The sequence below is a fragment of the Antennarius striatus genome, chromosome 9, assembly GCF_040054535.1.
Source record: "Antennarius striatus isolate MH-2024 chromosome 9, ASM4005453v1, whole genome shotgun sequence".
Taxonomy (NCBI): Eukaryota; Metazoa; Chordata; class Actinopteri; order Lophiiformes; family Antennariidae; genus Antennarius; species Antennarius striatus.
In genome coordinates, this window is record NC_090784.1 from 15,061,008 (window position 1) to 15,079,077 (window position 18,070).

The window sequence follows — 18,070 nt, forward strand, 5'->3', positions numbered from 1 at the left end:
GCGTAATCCCTTAATCACCTTTTGAATGATCATGTAAGCGGCAAATACACAAAATATTTAATAGTTATTTGCAGTATAACCATACAAGCTCAATACTTAAGTAATTAGGTTTATTGTAGAAATTTATTTGGATTTTCAGAGTGTAACTGAGAAATAACATTTGTAAATTCAGTCATATACCATATTTTCCTGGACCAATTTGGAAGTTCAGGCACTTTGTGTAACTACAAATCTAGTAGAAGACACATAAAAACTGTATGATGATAATAAATAATGAAAACATCTGCACATACTTAAACTGGCAATAGTGATCAAGTATTAAGCGTTATAAGTGCTACATTCATACATTGGCAGCTTTAATCTGAGAACATTTGCCTTTGGCGTTTTTCAGTTTACAGCAGGTGGCACCAGATACCTTAAAATTAAAAAAGAACTGAAAATAAATTAGTCTTTGCCTGGATGGAAAAAAAACTAAACAAAAAAAAGAATGAGTGGTAAAATAGCAAGGAATTTGACTTGTGATGGCAGAACACCTGTGTCAGTCAGAATGAACCAGAATCCTAAAACTGAATCAGCTAAATATAATTTAGTGGTTCATTATATTGTTAGTATGTGTGTTTTTCATGTGTCACTATCTTCTTTGAAAAAGGCACAAAACAGTGATGACAAACAGACAGATGTTCAGAACATTTCAAACATCAACTATTTTACTACGTAGAGCTGTCTAAACATGTAAAATATGGAGTGTAGATAAGACGCACAAATGGTGTCTCTTTGGAAATCTGAAAACATAAAATACAGTCAGTGTTGCAGCACCCTCTTTGTCCTCTCTCTATCTCAGTCACTGTGGTATCCCATCTGTTTGGTGATGAGCATTTGGTAGACTCCCTTTTTGGCCATCAGCTGTTGATGTGTTCCCTCTTCAACCACCACACCTCCTTGGAAGACAGCGATACGGTCAGCATTCTGAATGGTGGACAGACGGTGTGCCACGATGATGCATGTCCTGCCCTTCCTGGCCTGGTCCAGTGCCGCCTGCACCACCTGGAAACAGAACCATGATGGTGACTTCACATCAACATCACTTGGATTGACGTGTATACGCCCACCTGTTTATACTTTTTTCCTGTGTCATATTTAAGTCGGTTTAGATTCAGTTGGCACATTTTGAGTTTTTGTCTTATATTTACGTTTTTTTTTTTTTTTACTGTATTACAAATTTCAGGAGCGTAAGCATCTTATATTTTTCCATTTGTCTTTGTAATCCTCAAATAAAACTTCAGAAGGATGACTACTTCACCTTATTTTGTATCATCATTTTCTTCTTCTTACTTATTTTGTTGTTATTCCAATATTCTTTAGCTACTTATGATTTGTGGGAAGAGGATTAACACTCACCTTCTCACTCTCAGTGTCAAGTGCAGAAGTGGCCTCGTCCAGAAGCAATAACTTCGGATTGCGGATGATGGCTCTGGCTATGGCGATCCGCTGCTTCTGACCACCAGACAGTTGTGTTCCCTTATCGCCTGCTTGAGTGTCATACTTCTGCTCACGCACAAAGAGACATAATACCTTATAGAATTCACAAAAAACCTTTGGTATTCTAAAAACTCAAGTCGTAACCTTCTTCAATTTTGTTTTTACCTAATTTGTCCGTATGACATGGGATTAATGGGGTAAAAGCATTGTGGTTAGGGTTAAGGTTAACACAAAAATTATTATATTCAAGCATATTGGTTGTGCCAAAAACTAGTGTTGCATATTGAAAGAATAGAAAAGGAAAAAAATAGGAAATATGTTTTAATATTTACAATGTATTCTGTTATTCATTAAATAATGGAGTTAATGGTGACGCATCAGACATCCCAGCAGTTACCTCTGGAAGCTGTTCGATGAAGCTGTGAATGTTGGCCGCCCTAGCAGACGCTTCTATCTCATCCATTGTTACTGTGCGACTGTTGTCTCCATAAGCAATGTTTTCAGCCAGGGAGCAGTCAAAGAGCACAGGCTCCTGGGACACGATGCCAATCTGGGATCTCAGCCAGTGGATGTTCAGCTCTTTTATGTCAACATGGTCAAGCTCCTGATGGGGAAAAGCGCAGCAGAAATTGTAAAAAAAAAAAAAAAAAAGAAAGACATCAACCTTGGTACAGTAAATCTCCAAGACACATCTTTATTTGACTTATTTTCTTGGGTCTCCACCTTTACCTAAGGCTCCATAACATTTAAGTATTTTATACAACAAATATTGACTCGTATTTACTGTCTATATAGTATTTGCAATTTAGCAGCAAGCATGTTCACTTTACCTTTAGGGCTTTTGTTTGAGTACACGTGCTCTGGGTGGGAACTACATTTACTCAAAAGCGGCGCATCAAAATGTGTGAGCTGTGCTCGTAATCGAAGCAATGAGCAGAAACCCTCTACAGCACAAATCTGCACAGATCTATGGTGACCAGTTTTGATGTAATTGTTATCTGCTTAACCAATTTTAGAATGATTAAATAATAAGTGTTTAGATAAATCAACAAGATTTTGTGCAACCAGTAGTGTAATGAGAGAGACTTCATGACCACATATGAGAACTCTCGAGTCAAAAAACCCCAAGATAAAATCTACATTACTGTACTGGTAAAAACACAGAGACCTCACAAAGTCTCTATGTGTTATCACTACCCGATTGTGCAGTTAACCATTAGCTGAGTGAAGAGACACAAACGTTAGGCAGTATTTGTAGAGTCCAGTTGTGTGTTGTGTGACCTCTCACCACTCTCCCAGCTCTAGGATCATAAAACCTCTCTAGCAGCTGGATGGTGGTGCTCTTTCCACAGCCGCTACTCCCCACCAATGCCAGAGTCTCTCCTTTTTTCAACTTCAGATTCAGCCCTTGTAAAATGGGCACATCAGGACGAGAAGGGTAGTTAAATTTCACATTTTTGAAGCATATGTTGCCATCAAATTTCTCCTGGAGTTTTAAGAGATAAGGAAAAAAAGAGAGCAATGAGTTAATATTGTCAGCAAAGTCATTTGTTTTAAGTCAGTATTTTGAGTAAGGCTTTGTAATATGTACCGGTGAGGCTCCTTCCTGTGAAAGGTTATCGATGGCCGGCTCTCTGTTTATTAGCATGAAGAGGTGGGAAGCTGATACTTTGGCCTTAGCGTAGTTTGGAGTGAAAGCATTTGCCTCTCCGACAGCCATTGCCCCAAACACAATAGCTGAAACCACACTGAGAGAGGTCAAAGGCACATTAGCTACGCTGTCCACACGTACGAGTAAATGGAGCGTTACATAAGGATAAGACAACAGCCATCACAGGTTCACCTCTGTGTGTACAATGTGTTTATAGAAGTTTGCATGCATTGTGTAAAACCCTCCACTTCGAATCTGTCTTGCTACAATTCGTTCTGTCACTCTCCCAAAGGAGATGCTGGCTTATGTGTTTACTGTTTAAAGACATCTCAAAGGTAAAAGTTCCACAGGATACCTTAACTTTACATGTCAAACCTACATCTGAGGACGATTCCACACACCAACTTTCACTATGTGAATGAAGGGAAGCAAAACACTTTTATTCACTTCATTCTCTGCTGTTTTGTCATCATGTGGTTATCACGCCATGGGCTCTAACCTAGAAAACCAGTTCCAAGCAGTTTGGGTGAGATGTGGACACACAAAGGAGACAGAAGTTCTATTTTTCCATTACAAAATACAGGGTCAGAAAACAAGCAACGTGAACTTGAACTACTAGAGAGTCAGAAAGGCAAAAAATCGCATGTTTTCTGTTATTTCAAATCTGGACTTTGTTATTTACTGTATATTTTATATTTAAGGTTGAGGTTATATTTTTCTCCATGCATGTTTCCATGCATGTTTTTTTATGGTTTGTTTGGCTGATAACAGGATTACAAAAAAATGATGTCGTTGAAACTTTGTGCTGTGGATCCAAATGCAGGTGCAGATTTCTCATAAATTACTCCATGAAATGTAATATAAAAATAGACACATGTTGATAGTGTTGATCATGTCTATGAGTGTGTATTGTGTTGTGCAGATCGGATAGGAATCCATGACATGTTTTTTATGGTTCAATCTCATTTATCTTAGCATCTTTAAACTTGTAAAAAAAAATCTCTATGGCAATGGAAGTTAATGTTTCTGTGTTTTACACTTTTATGCTCCTTTTGAACCTCAGTGTGGTAAAAACTTTGGACTACCTTACTGTGTGATGGGTATAATAAAAATGAAGATGGCTCCCCCCACACTGAGTAAAAGTTGTAAACACAGTACAGTGACCCTTCATACACTTCAAGCCAAGGTAATGATTAAAACCCACACACACAGTCCCAATCCTCAGCAGTAATATTTCAGATCAGATCCTACCAACATGACTGCACACAAACTCTTAAACAGTAAATATTACTAAATAAAACTCCTGGCAGTTAATCCCATAAATGAGAGATATAGGCATGCTGTCTGAATACTTACAGGAATACATCCTCGGCATCCATCCTTCCTTTCTTAATAAGCCAAGCCCCAAAACTGAAACAGGCTGCATACGCAAAGTAGATCATGGCCTGGGAGAAGGAGTAGGTGAAACCATACGTGTGGGCCTTTTTCTGAGAGTTCCTGTGTGAATCAGACAAAAAATACATCAGAGAGAGAACTCCCTCAAAAAACAAAAACAAAACACAGTGTCTGTGTAGATACTGCATATATATATATATATATATATATATATATATATATATATATATAGAGAGAGAGAGAGAGAGAGAGAGAGAGAGAGAGAGAGAGAGAGAGAGAGAGAGAGAGAGAGAGATTTTAAAATTGATCACACTTGTATGGCACTTCGAGGTTTTCCTGATACAAAGATTCAAATGTAGGTTCCCTGTTGAGAGAGACAACAGTACGGACATTCTCAATGGCTTCTGTAGCAATCTGTGAAGACAAACCATGCAAACATCTACTGTATTATCAGGGTTAAGGTTTAAATATACAGATCCAATCCAAAAAGAAGCCTAAAAAACCCCCAACTTTTCCAGCATTCTCCAGCTCCTTCTTGTCTTCTGCGGCGTGTCCAGCAAGCAGGTGCATTTCCGCAGCTCCAGCAAATGCAATGATGGGCACCAAAGCTAGGATGAGCAGGGTCAGCTCCCAGCCGTACACAAGGGATATGATCACACCGGTGCCCAAGTTGGCGAGGTTCTGTGTCAGGGTGGCCATACGTACTCCAGTGGCCTGGATGGACCAAAATGGTGGAAATAATGCCAGTGAAGAGATTGTCGATGTCATTAGATGTATTTCATGGCTGTCTTTACGGTATTTTTGTCTTGATGTGTTCGGCTGGTGAGACTTACCCCTTGTACTAGGGCAGCATCTGTGGCCAATCTTGTAGTGAGTGAACCAACACTATTTTTGGGATTGTCAAACCAGCCCAAATCCTAAAACAAAGAACATTTAACAAAGTAAAATAAATAGAATACAAACCAGGTATTTTAACATAGAACAGAAAAAACATGCACTATTGTCATCAGTTGTTGTTAATCAGCATTGGTTTAATGTGTACAATAATGCTTAAGCATCCCAGTTCTATAACCTCTGCAGTATAGACAAGTAGAGACCTTCGAAGTCATGTAGGTTTTTCTCTAGAACAGGATTCGCTGCACTCACCTGTTTCATCATGGATGTAAAGGCACTGAGTCTTAGCTTCAGGGTCAGAATTTCACCAGATTTACCAAAACAGAAACCCTGTTGGGTGTTTGCAGAAGAAATTTGCATGAAGATTCACCTTCCTTATACAGCAAAGTCAAATTATAAAATTATCATCTGGATAAAAGGAGTGTGTCTATTAGAATGTGTCATAAACTAATCAAGTGAAATGTGCCACTACAAGACTTAGACTTCCTTTTATTGTCATTGCAGAAACTCAGAACAGTGAATCTGGCAACGAAATGTCGTTGCTTGGCAACCGGTATACCCAACCATTGTTCGCATCGCTGTTTGTATAGTGTTAGGAAAACAGGACATATACGAACAAACATATCAGAGTCAGAACATATTCATATTATTGCGGAATATATGAGCTATGTGACTAATTCATTGTCGCACTATAAGTTCCAAAATGTATGATTAAATATTTACTTTGAATGATTGAGGAATGGATTATATTTGTTTAGACTGGTTTCAGACTAAACAGTCCCTGCTGGGTGACTTACTGTATATTTTAACAAGAGCGACACATCGTGCTACAGTGTAGAAGCGCTTAAGAGGTTTTTTTTAACAGAGGAACTTGTAGATGATTTCAAGACTTTGAGGCAGGAATTTTATTTTAGCCGCATTTTGGTGATGCAGTTTTCCTGTTTACTTGATTTTAACCCATCCATCCATTTTCTTCTAGACAAGACGTGTTTGTCTACACCCGAAAAATTAATCCCAAACTCATCTTTATTCAAAAGTATTTTCACCAAGTGAATATCTCTCTTAGTCGGAGTTTCAAAAAGCTACCAGATCTCCTCCTTTCCCTTTTCAAAATGGGCCGGATTCCTCCAGACTGACAGTGAACCTGGCATGCCTGAGGACATCATTAAATAAATTCACATTCACTCCTTTTATTGTCACATTCACACCAAACAGCCACAACCTTTTCCTTTCATTCTTTTTAACAATCTTTCCTTCCCAACATCTGTTGACTAGTTCCTTTATTATTGTGAAATACAGTACCGTTTTAACTCTCTACATTCATAAAACTCACGCTGCACGTTTCTACTTCCACCTCACACACACACACACACACACACACACAGCACACTCTTTCCTCATATTCGCATCAAAGTTGCTGATGACTAGCTCGTTGAATATTCTACTGTATATCTCAACATAAAATCAAGGAGTTCAACTTCACACTCAGCTTATTCCAGACACCCCTTGAATTCATTCCCTTCGCTGCTCTCTTCCTTTACACCTTCCATGTCCCCTTCACCCCCTGTGCTGTCTGTTACCATCTGATACCACTCCCCACTGTCTTCCTCCACCCCACCATGCCCCCCTTTCCTTCTCCCCCCACCCAGCTCCCTTCCTCTGCTTTTCTCCCCATGCTTTCACATTTCCAATTCCCACTTCATCCATTAAGGCACAGTGGCCAAGAGGTAAGGCCTCAGTCTCGAAAACCGAAGATCATGGGTTCGAACCCCGTCTGTGCCTGTGACCTCAGAGAGAATCTAAGCAGGGCTTTTCTCTCTGTTGTTGTTGTTTGACTTCCTCCCGCCTCCAAAAACATGTGCAGATGATTGGTTGCTTGCAAATCACTTGTGCATAAGTTTTTAGAGACAGCAGTAGCTCAATTTACTAGCTCACGTGTGTAAAACTCATGATTCACCACATCATCTTATGCGCCCCGCGAGAGATTGAAAGGTCTGATTGTCTAATAATAAATAAGTCAAACGGCTGCATTGACCATAAACTACATTTCAAATAATGCATGCCAACATGTATGTGCGTGTGTGTATGTAACAGGCCTGTATATGTATATATATGCCGGTGACTAACAACAACTAATACTACGAGGGAATGTAAAGTTGATTTCTTCTTTCTCAACTGTTAAGACTATGCTCCAGAGTGTACTGGTGTCATGCCAAGAGTGTACCACGCCCTTGCCCCAAATCCACTGGGATGGGCTCCAGCAACCCCGCAACGGCAGAACAAGTGATTAATGACAATGAATGAATGAATGTTCCAATTATCCTTTTTCCACACTCTGTGCTAAGCTAAGCTAAATTATATCTGGCTGTTGATGTACGTTGTCTAGCTTTAAATGCACCTTTTGTAGAAATGACAAGACGTATTGATGTTCTCATCTAACTCATCTAATGTCTTTTCCAAAATTAGACGTTATCCTTTTCAAGATCATGAACATACCCAGAAATTCAGCATAAAAGTGTGACATATACAAGCATACCTGTAGAAACATGGTGAAAAACGACACACCCCCAATAGCAGCAAACAGAAGCGAAAATAATGTGGATTTTTCCCTGACAACATCCTGGTCTGGTTCTGCAAACACCTGAGAAGTGAACAAACAAAAACTTTAGACTTCCTACAAAATCTGACAAATGAAATCAGCAATTAAACTTAAATGTTAAAATAAATTTTGCGGCATCGAGCTACGACAAGTAACGTACAGTGATGATCTTGGAGAAAATGACAGCAAACGCTGGCTGCACTGCTCCATTGATCATGGCACAGATGGTGCCCACAAGCATGTAAGGCCACTCAGATGAGTTGACACGCAAAACTTTGAAGAACGACACTGAAGGAACCTTCTCATCCTGCAGAAAGATGAAGAAAGAACTCAGAAAGGAGAGTGTGGTACAGACTTTAGGGTTCTACTTCCAGTTTGTAACTCACAAGTCACCAGTTTATAGCATTAATTTTTGACACAGTCTTCAAAAGTTCACATGCGCTATATCCAGCTAACCTCTTCTGTCTTCTTAGGGTCACTTTGAAGCTTTTCTTTTTCCTCTTTCTCTCCCTCTGAGGTAGCAAACGAGGAGCCTCTTGTGGATTTCCTCCTGAACAGAGAGGAGTGATCGGACACCTCACCCGGAGAGACATTACAGTCTGCCTCCTCCTCCTCATCTTCAACTTTCTGAAAGGTCTGTAATACAGAGAGTTTGGAGGAAGCAAGAGACACAAAATGTGTCAAACACTGATAATTGTGGTATAACAATATCAAACCAAATGGTGTGTCAAGATGTCTCTGTGTCTACTTTACCTGCATGGTGACCAGGGTATGGTAGACTCCCTCTGTTTTCATCAGTTCACTGTGAGAACCCAGCTCTACAATTTCACCGTTTTGTAAACCAGCAATGACATCAGCATTTCTGATGGTTGACAGGCGGTGGGCAACAATTATGGTGGTACGACCCTGTCTGACCTGCGAAGATAAATTTGTTTCCTCTGACATTTACAAGAATGGTAGAATTTTTTTTGTTTATTTATGGTCGGACAACATGTTTCCAGTTGGCACTACTTAACATGTCTCTGTGTGTTACCTTGTCAAGTGCAGCCTGCACAATGGTCTCACTCTCAGCATCCAGTGCAGATGTGGCTTCATCCAGCAGAAGGATTTTGGGGTTTCGGACAAGAGCTCGAGCAATCGCAATCCTCTGCTTTTGTCCTCCACTCATCTGAGTCCCTCGGTCGCCAACCAGCGTTTCAAACTTCTGTTCAGCCATTATAATATGAATATTAGCCAGTGATGGACAGAGGTCTTCATAATCTTAAAGATAAGAAGCAGTCATAAGTACAGTCTTACATCGGGAAGGTTCATGATGAAGTCATAAGCGTTAGCTTCCTTGGAAGCTTGTTCAATCTCCTCTTGTGTCACATCAAGACGGCCATATCTGATGTTTTCAGCAATTGTTGTGGCAAAGAGGATGGGCTCCTGACTCACCACTCCGATCATCTCTCTCAGGTAGCGGATGTTCAGAGAACGGACGTCATGATCATCAACACATATCTGTGAAACAAGAACCAAACTGAACCTTAAACAAAGTCGCTTCCAAGAAAGTAGGGAAAATCCTACTACATATAGTATTGTATAATACTGTGAAGGAAAAAAGATGAACTACATATCTCAATGGTTCAGTGTGCAGTTTTAGGGTAATTAAAAACTATTTCTACTGGGCCCATAAAGGGCACATTACAGGTTTGCCAACATGTTTGGCAGGGGAAGGGGAGAGGAAGAACAGGCAAAATCATAAACACTGGCCCTTTAAAGGTGAGCTCATATAAATAATTTAACAAGTCTCAGGAAGTACTATTCATTCATTCAATTAGAAATTGCCTTATCTTGTCATCTTATTCAAATCTGCGTCAGTTTATGGTTATAGCCTTTCCCAGTTGCCTATGGGTGAGAGGCGGGATACACCCTGGACAAGTTGCCGGTTTATTGCAGGGTCAAACACAGACAGACACACATTCACTCTCACAGTCAAACCTACAAACAATCTGAAGTGTCCAGGTCACGTATGTTGCATGTTTTTTGATGGTGATGGTGGGAGGAAACCAGAGAATGTGGAGAGAACCCACACAGACACAGAGAGAACATACAAACTCCGCAGAGAATGGCCCCAAATGGAATTGAACCAAGGACCTTCTTGCTGTAAGGCAACATTGCTATCTACTGCACCACCCAACCAAGTACCATTATATGAATCAGAGGGACAAGATTGCATTAAATATGTTGTATTACAGTTGATTGAGTCACAAGACATAAAAAAACACAATTTTGAAAGTAAAAAAAGGAAGTGAGATTATTTGACTTTTGTAACTCACTCACATGCCAAGCGTGTGACTTCAGTGTGGTTTTGTATTCTCGTTAAATTAACCCCACAATTTGACGTACAGGAAGACTGCATGTTAGTTAATATATAAACAATAGTGTGTGTGTGTGTGTGTGTGTGTGTGTGTGTGTGTGTGTGTGTGTGTGTGTGTGTGTGTGTGTGCTTAAGTGTGAAAATGGTCTGGAGTGGAATAATAATTTCCCCTAGACCATAAATAAAGTATATTTCTTCTTTCATTTCTAAAGACACAAAACAACAGATACTGAACCAATCTCTAATAATAAAAACATCACTTACTGATCCTTCCTGAGGATCATAGAATCTCTGCAACAGCTGGATCGTGGTGCTTTTGCCACAGCCGCTGCTACCGACTAAGGCGATGGTCTGTCCACTCTTCACACTCAGGGAAAAGTTATTTAACACCTACAAATGATAACAATGTCATTTAGGATATAGGTTTATGATGTTGTTTACTGATGAAACACAACACATACGTTAACGTCTGGCCTTGACGGGTAATTGAAGTGGACGTTCTTGAACTCAACATCTCCCCTGATGGAGTCTGGTTTGAAACCAGCCTCTGAATAGCTGTCAATGTTGGGTTTCTGTGGAAAGATAATATTTTTACTGGCCACAGTTCGATAAAGAACCTGACTCTCAAACAAACAATGAGAGGAAGACTGTTGTGCTTCTAGGCTAGGATGGGTGTACTTAGGTTAGGTTAATATTTATTTCCACAACTCTTTGTTTACACTTCTTCTCTCACTGAAGTTAAACCTACGAAATAACTGTTATGTCTCTTGCTTCCTGTTGAGCATTTAGGACAGCTTTAAGCTAAACGAATGATTTTGCAGGTGAAATCTTTGCCAGACCTACAAACAGGTCTTCATTTCATGGGAAACAGTAACAAAACGCAGGGATTTAGATGACACAGACTTCATTTTCTACAGATTGCATAACCTTGTTTCCTGTGCCTGTGATGAGCTAAATGCAGGCCCACTTCCTCTCCCTGAAATGACCCTATTAACTAGTCTGGTTACACAAATTGGCAAAAGACATCCATGATGAGAAAGGTGCTACACATCTTTGTGTTCCAACATCTACCAAACGTTCTCTCCTCACAGTGCATTCACAATATGTTGAGGAAGGAGAGAGCCTTCTCAAAGGTGAATGCAACATTAACCCAAACAGCAGGGACTTCAGTCAGAGTTCAGTCCAGCAGCTCATTAATGAAGCCGAGTTGTCGGCTGCATCAAAGCAGCTACCCAGAGAGCAGAACTGCTGTTCAGTAATAAAAACTGACAACTGTCCCACAGTAGAGAAATGATTAAGAATCTTTTGACATGTGCAGGAAGGGAAAACGTGTAGTCGTTCTTACATGATCAATAATGCTGTACACTTTGTAGGCAGCCCCCCGGGCAGTGGAAAAGTTCTGGATATTGGGAGAGGCCTGTCCCACAGTGAATGCTCCAATAATCACAACGAAGAACACCTTAACACACACACACACACACACACACACACACACACACACACACACACACACACACACAAAATCAGGTACAACGGAACAAACTTATTCAGAGTCTTCCTCGTGATTAATGTCTTGTAATGTCTTCTCACAGTGAGCACGGCTCCGATGGTGTATTCCCCAGCCAAGATGAGCGTACTCCCATACCAGAAGGCCAGAGCGTAGGACAGGTAGATCATCAGGAAGGTGGCACCCATGGCAACGTTAGCAGAGATAGCCTTCTTTATTCCCATGTTCTTAGCATCCTCCAAGTTCTTGTGATATCTATATATAACAGAAACAGACAAGCAAGCATGTTTATGTAATGGGAAGCAAGATGAGGATTGAAATAAAATTAGATTGTGATGTCTGCAGGGCCTTTAGGTTATGACAAATGTCACATCTGTGCACTACACTAATCCAAATCAGTGGGCTTTCAATGGGTTAGAGTGAGTTACAGCCTTTTAGTGGTTTTTCCTTGGACATTAATATTTTGTAGATGAACATTTATTTATCCTGCACAAATGTCTTGCTTTGTTGAACAGAAAATGGCCACATTTGATGTCATAATTAACCACCATTTATACAATCAAGATAATCAAGATTTATCAAGATAATTTTTATTTTTGATATTTACCCTACATCCACAGCACAGTAGATTTTTTTTTATGTCAAATGAATTAATGACTGTAAATCAGCATTTTTAAACAAACTATTATTTATATACAGTATATGCACAGTATATGTGTGTGTGTGTCTTTATATACAGTATGTATATACACATACTCAAATATCTACACACATACATACACTGTACACACACACACACACACAGTTTATATATTTATGTACTTATTTATTTATTATTGACAGAAATCATTTATGTGCAGCCATACAAACCTCTTAATCTCTCTGTTCTGACCGCTGAAGGCAAACACTGTCCTGATACTAGACAACACCTCTTCTGCCACACCTCCAGCTTTGGCATATGCAGCTTGCTCTTTAGTGGTGAAAGATGCTACAATCTATTTGAAAGAAAAAACAAAATGCAATTTTGAATTACTTCACGAGGGTTTTGAGAAAAAAAACACACAAAGAGAGCATCAAAAGCACTTACCTTACTGAAAAGTGCAGCTGAAATTCCCAAAGCAGGACTCACAGCTAAGATGACAAGAGTGAGTTTCCAACCTTTAGTGAAGCCGATGATGAAAGATGCAATGAAGGTTGTGAAGGCCTGGATCAGCAATCCGGTCTTGTCACTAATACCCTCCTGGATCTTATAAACATCACTGTCAGTGCATATATATAAATAAAACATGTCAACTAATGTTCTTCAGAATACTGCAAAATATGTAAAGCACATTAAAACAAAAACAGCATTTATGTTGTTGTTGAAACTTTAATAATACTGATTTTAATTTTGTTGCTTATGATACAATGACAATATACATTTAAAAAGCTAAGAACAAAATAAAAACCCCAGAGAAAACAAAGATTTACTAATATCACTGTTCAAGTATTACGGCCAGATCCACTTTAATTTGATAAAACAAGCAATTTAAATTAAATCGGGCTTTCAATATTACAGCCAACTAATAAAATAACTAATATTTGATGAATTTATATGATCAGTTGGTTGCAGCCCTGCTTTAGACTAACATAGTTTTTTTAAAACCTAAACAAATATATATATATATATATATATATATATATATAATACATTAATACACAACGCATTACATAAGATCATCTCAGCTCATAATCACACATCGGAAATATGAATGTTTCAATTCTCTGTTACCCACTCTGTGAGACGGGTGTTGAGCTCTCCTGTCTCATTGACATCGAACCAGCCAATTTCCTGCCTCATGATGCAGTGGAAAAACAACGTGCGGATACGTTTAGCCTGTCTTCCACCTGTAAGCGTCCAGAAGGACACTTGTATGTAGGCTGCTACCAGCACCACAGCCCCCATGATGGAGTAGTAGATGGAATACCTTGAAGGAGAGAGGCGTTTGGACACTTTTGACTAAAAAATATTAAAAGTCGCTAGAGGGGACGGTAAAAAAAGACAGCTAGGATTTTAAGCACAACAATCTCAACATTTTTTTTTAGATCTTCATGCTGAGCATATAAACTTACTGTCGCATATCCTCTTGTAAGGTGCTGTTTACAAAGGTGAAATCTGAAGGCACAAGGTAAAAAACATTGTCAAAAGGTGATATGGAGATTCCTCCTTGATTTTACTTTAGGTTAGGATTATGTGCTTTGCATTAAAACTCACTGGGGGTGGTTATCTTGATTTGGGATTCTACGGAGTCATTTATAAAACTGTCTGTCATATCTCCAAACACAATACACATGAGAGGAAGCACTGTCCCATTGGCCATGGCCATTATTGTGCCTGCAAACATCAGCAACACGTCCACACTGTCTGCAAACCTGAACTGCAATTATGATAGAGACAGACACAGAGAAAACAGCATAACTTAGTACCTGTATTGTGTTGATACTGGTGGTCGTTTGGTGAGTGGAAGAGTTAGTTACACAATGAGGGGGAAAAATGTAAGTATAAGAAGCCATTATATTCTCACAGCAGGAGGCAGGTGGAGTCCACCCAAACAACAAGAGGATGTGCTGCACTCCCTTCCTCTCTCCCTGCTTGATCCTCTTACTTCATACACATGCCTTGACACATGCACGCCTACACACGCACACACACCACATATACGTGCACACATACACACACGCACACATACACACTTTGCTCTAAGGTTACACACTTCATGTTTCATATGGCCACTATTACCACATTTCACACATTATTATTGTCAGCATTAAAAAAAATCATATCACGTTTGCAACTTTTAGCTCTTGCTGGGAGAACTTATGAAAATATCCTGGAGTTTATGTATTGAGATAAAAAAAAAAATCAGGACTGACTGGATAATACATTGGGAATGAAGAAACTTTGAAATTCCACAGACAATCAAACAAACCCAGCTTTGACACTACTGTGTCTCATGAATATAATTTTACTCTCTGTCATGCTATGCACTATCAAAAAGTAATGAATAACAACACCAACTAATGCTATAAAATCATAATTAAGTATTTTCATTGAGTGCCTGGTAGCTGGATAAAGAAAAGTGGATGCAAAGCTTGATTAAATCTGCTTAGGAATACTCTAGATACTCCTAAATTATATAGCTATCTGTATATTAAGACATTATTTAAAACTGCTAACTTTTTTCTTAGTCATAAAATTATGATTTGGTTGTAACGTTCTTTGTCGTAACTATTTTATATTATTTTGAAATTATTTATGTTGGCATAATTACTTTCAAAACGATGAATCTATCTCTGGAGTTGAGCTTTTCCACCAGTTATTTCCTTTTCAATAGCCATATTATTTAGCCAGAGTTGCACACCATATTAGCCCATGCTGTTGTCATTTTATATATTTTCCTGTATCTCCAGTTCATTCATAAAACTGTTATGCACATCCTCCATCTCACCAGCTTTCACCAATGTCTTGACTCAATGAAAGGTTTTACCATGTTTCTGCTCAAGGCAGATGTCCTTTGGTCACAATGTCCCTGTCTGACACACTAATTATTTTATATATATATATATATATATATATATATATATATATATATATATATATATATGATTGCGTATTTGCCGATTAAGATAAAGCCACACCAACTTCATATAAAATCAGACTGATCTTACCAGAGCAATGGGGCTGACCATGGGCTCCTTTGATGCTTTTTCTGTTTTCTTTTTCTCATTCTTTTCTTTCTCCTCACTGAAAAAATTATAGACAGCATGACCTCACATATAAAGTCTAACTCCATTATGGAATAAAAATGACTTTTTAAGTATTTCTTAAACTTCAAACCCACTTGGATGTAAAAAAAAAACAAACATAAAAATAAAACAGTCCCTACCTTATATCTCCATTCAGCTTGTCACCGGCTGTGTGCTGAAACGTTTCCATTTCGTCGTTCGCATCCATGTCTGCTTCCTGTAAGGCGAAGAATGCGTTTACATCCCACAGCTCGTATAGACAGTTTACTGGAACCCCAACTCCAATCCCTTTTTTAAGCGGGATCACAACACGACGGGGGCGATCATACGTTCAGAAAACACTGCAGCAGGAGGTGTGACATGAATTGAAAATAAAACATGAGCCATACTAACACCTGGGGGAACCGCTGGTTTGCGCCGTCACCGTCCCTGACCCCTCTCAGTCCTGCGTCTATTTCTGATCTGCACCAGACGCTGCCCCGCTCTTCTCCCTCCCTCCCTCCTCACGTGGATTTATATCAGCTGTGGGAAAGGAGGAAGGCCATTCTTGCTTCTCGGGTCAATGTATTTCACGTGTATTTAGATAAGACTGTATTATTGTTTATTTCTAATACATTTCTGATCAATGTGCGGCGCCTTTTGATCCGCGTTGTCTTACTTCCTAATCGATGACAGTCTGTCGACCTCAGTGGGCGTGGCAAAAATTAGTGGGTATAGAAAATCGAACGTCCAAAAATGACATTTCAGTCTTTATAAAAAAGGATTTCATGGCGGCACAGTGGTGTAGTGGTTAGAACTGCTGCATCACAGCAAGAAGGTCAGGGGTTCAAACCCCATCATTTCCAACATGGCCCTTTCTGTGAAGAGTTTGCATGTTCTCTCCCTATCTGAATGGGTTTTCTCCGGTTCCCCCATTATCAGGAAAAACATGCATCTCGGGAATATTAGGTCATGTTGGACCGCAGTGGCGGCGCGCCCGGGATGCAGCGGCTCTGGACCAACTATCCATCTGGCCTCGAAATCTCATTGTACCATCTCTCTGTGTGTATAATGACAATAAAGAAAGTTAGACTTTGACTTGTTTGACTTTGACTTCAGCACATTCTGTGTTTATTATGTAAAATTTATAATGAGTATTAAATAGACCAGCTGTCAATGGGACGGTCTTAGGCTGTCAATGATTTTTAATCCAGTGCGTTCAACTCTATCCAGCAACTGGGTGTCAAGCTGGAGGCTGTGGATGTGGAGGTGAGGACCCCACTGGCTGGCCTCAGATTCCTGTCTGTCTCGGTGGTCAGGGAAGCAGGTGCTCCACCAGGGACTCCCTTCCTGTCCACTCACTGACCTTCAACTGAACTGTGAGCTGTGCCGTCTGCAGAAGTTCTTGGATGACATGAAGGACAGTACAGATCTGTGGTGGATGGGTTTGTGGAGTGGACAGCAAGAAATCACCTGCTTCCCAACGCGGATTAGACCAAAGAGATGGTGATTGACACTTGTGTGAAGCAAGATATTGGAAAATGTTCTACAAGTCTGTTTTGCTGTTGTTGGGGCTGCAGCTTTGAAACAGCAACACAAACAGAATTATCAAACTGATAAGGACACTGACTCCATTTTTGGCCTGCAAGGAGGACACATTTGAAGAAGTGGATGAGAGGAGGTCCACAGCCCACCTTGTACCTCAGTGGCCTGATTACGTCTGAAGTCCCTACACTCCCCTATAATCATGACTGTAAAAAAATCAATATGTACACCAAACATGTTTCCCTTCTGTTTGATTGTATGTAATCCTTATCCTACAGAGATTCTTTGTGAAATTATTTACACTCAATAATAATACAATATCCGTCCGTCCATCCATCATTCCATCCATCCATCCATCCATGAGATTAAAACATATGATGTCACATTCTGTATTTGATCAGGGCGGCACGGTGGCGCAGTGGGTAGCACTGTTGCCGCACAGCAAGACGGTTCTTGCTCTGTGCGGAGTTTGCATGTTCTCCCCGTGTCTGCGTGGGTTCTTTCCGGGTTCTACGGCTTTATTACGTTTTCCCCGCCTCACGCTCTAAGCCAGCTGGGATAGGCTCCAGCTCCCCGTGACTCGTGCAAGCGGATGAGGCGGTGAGGAAAAAGAATGAATGTACTTGATCATTCCTGCTGTGCTTTTTTAGCATGCAATTTTCCATAAAATGCAATGTTTTATCATTTTACCTGAATAAATGCTTATTAATCATACAGATTTTTTTTTTACAATCTGAGGATATTGTGCTCTGATAATTTTGGCCAATACAGTCTAATTTTGGCCACGTATTCAATTGTCATCTCTATTGGCAGGGTTTTTTGACAGATGTTAAACTGACATTTATAGTTACCTTGAGTTCGTTCTGAGGAGGAGTT

The 18,070-nt window shown here is 39.7% G+C and overlaps 1 protein-coding gene and 1 non-coding gene across 3 annotated transcripts; one reads left to right on the top strand and one right to left on the bottom strand.

Annotated features, from left to right (window-relative positions):
- Positions 1–104: 104 nt before the first annotated feature.
- abcb4 (ATP-binding cassette, sub-family B (MDR/TAP), member 4) lies at positions 105–16,137 on the bottom strand. 2 transcript variants are annotated; one of them, XM_068323892.1, is made up of 28 exons: positions 16,066–16,137; positions 15,811–15,887; positions 15,593–15,668; positions 14,139–14,301; positions 13,997–14,039; positions 13,660–13,851; positions 12,972–13,143; positions 12,755–12,879; positions 11,968–12,139; positions 11,723–11,836; positions 10,839–10,949; positions 10,642–10,767; positions 9,315–9,518; positions 9,052–9,222; positions 8,772–8,933; positions 8,475–8,654; positions 8,179–8,325; positions 7,956–8,060; positions 5,672–5,749; positions 5,359–5,442; positions 5,036–5,239; positions 4,839–4,939; positions 4,487–4,627; positions 3,071–3,227; positions 2,768–2,965; positions 1,877–2,083; positions 1,399–1,545; positions 105–1,044 (listed from the first exon to the last, which is right to left on the bottom strand). In XM_068323892.1, the coding sequence occupies exons 2-28, from the start codon at positions 15,876–15,878 to the stop codon at positions 838–840; spliced, it is 3,855 nt and encodes a 1,284-aa protein (XP_068179993.1). In that variant the 5' UTR covers positions 15,879–15,887; positions 16,066–16,137; the 3' UTR covers positions 105–837. The 2 variants fall into 2 exon arrangements, with proteins under 2 accessions (XP_068179993.1, XP_068179994.1); XM_068323893.1 differs by lacking the exons at positions 105–1,044; positions 1,399–1,545; positions 1,877–2,083; positions 2,768–2,965; positions 3,071–3,227 and having other exon boundaries at positions 4,533–4,627; positions 4,837–4,939.
- trnas-cga (transfer RNA serine (anticodon CGA)) lies at positions 7,130–7,201 on the top strand. The gene has a single exon. It is a non-coding gene; the product is annotated as a tRNA-Ser (tRNA).
- Positions 16,138–18,070: the final 1,933 nt, after the last annotated feature.

What these genes read in the sequence shown, in the direction of transcription:
- abcb4 (XM_068323892.1), bottom strand. Translation starts at nt 15,878, where the DNA reads ATGGATGCGAACGACGAAATGGAAACGTTTCAGCACACAGCCGGTGAC. An exon ending in CAGCTGCACTTTTCAGTAAG is followed by an intron (nt 12,880 to 12,971) that starts GTAAGTGCTTTT and finishes TCTTTCAAATAG; the next exon opens with ATTGTAGCATCTTTCACCAC. An exon ending in CACAGGAAGGAGCCTCACCG is followed by an intron (nt 2,966 to 3,070) that starts GTACATATTACA and finishes TTAAAACTCCAG; the next exon opens with GAGAAATTTGATGGCAACAT.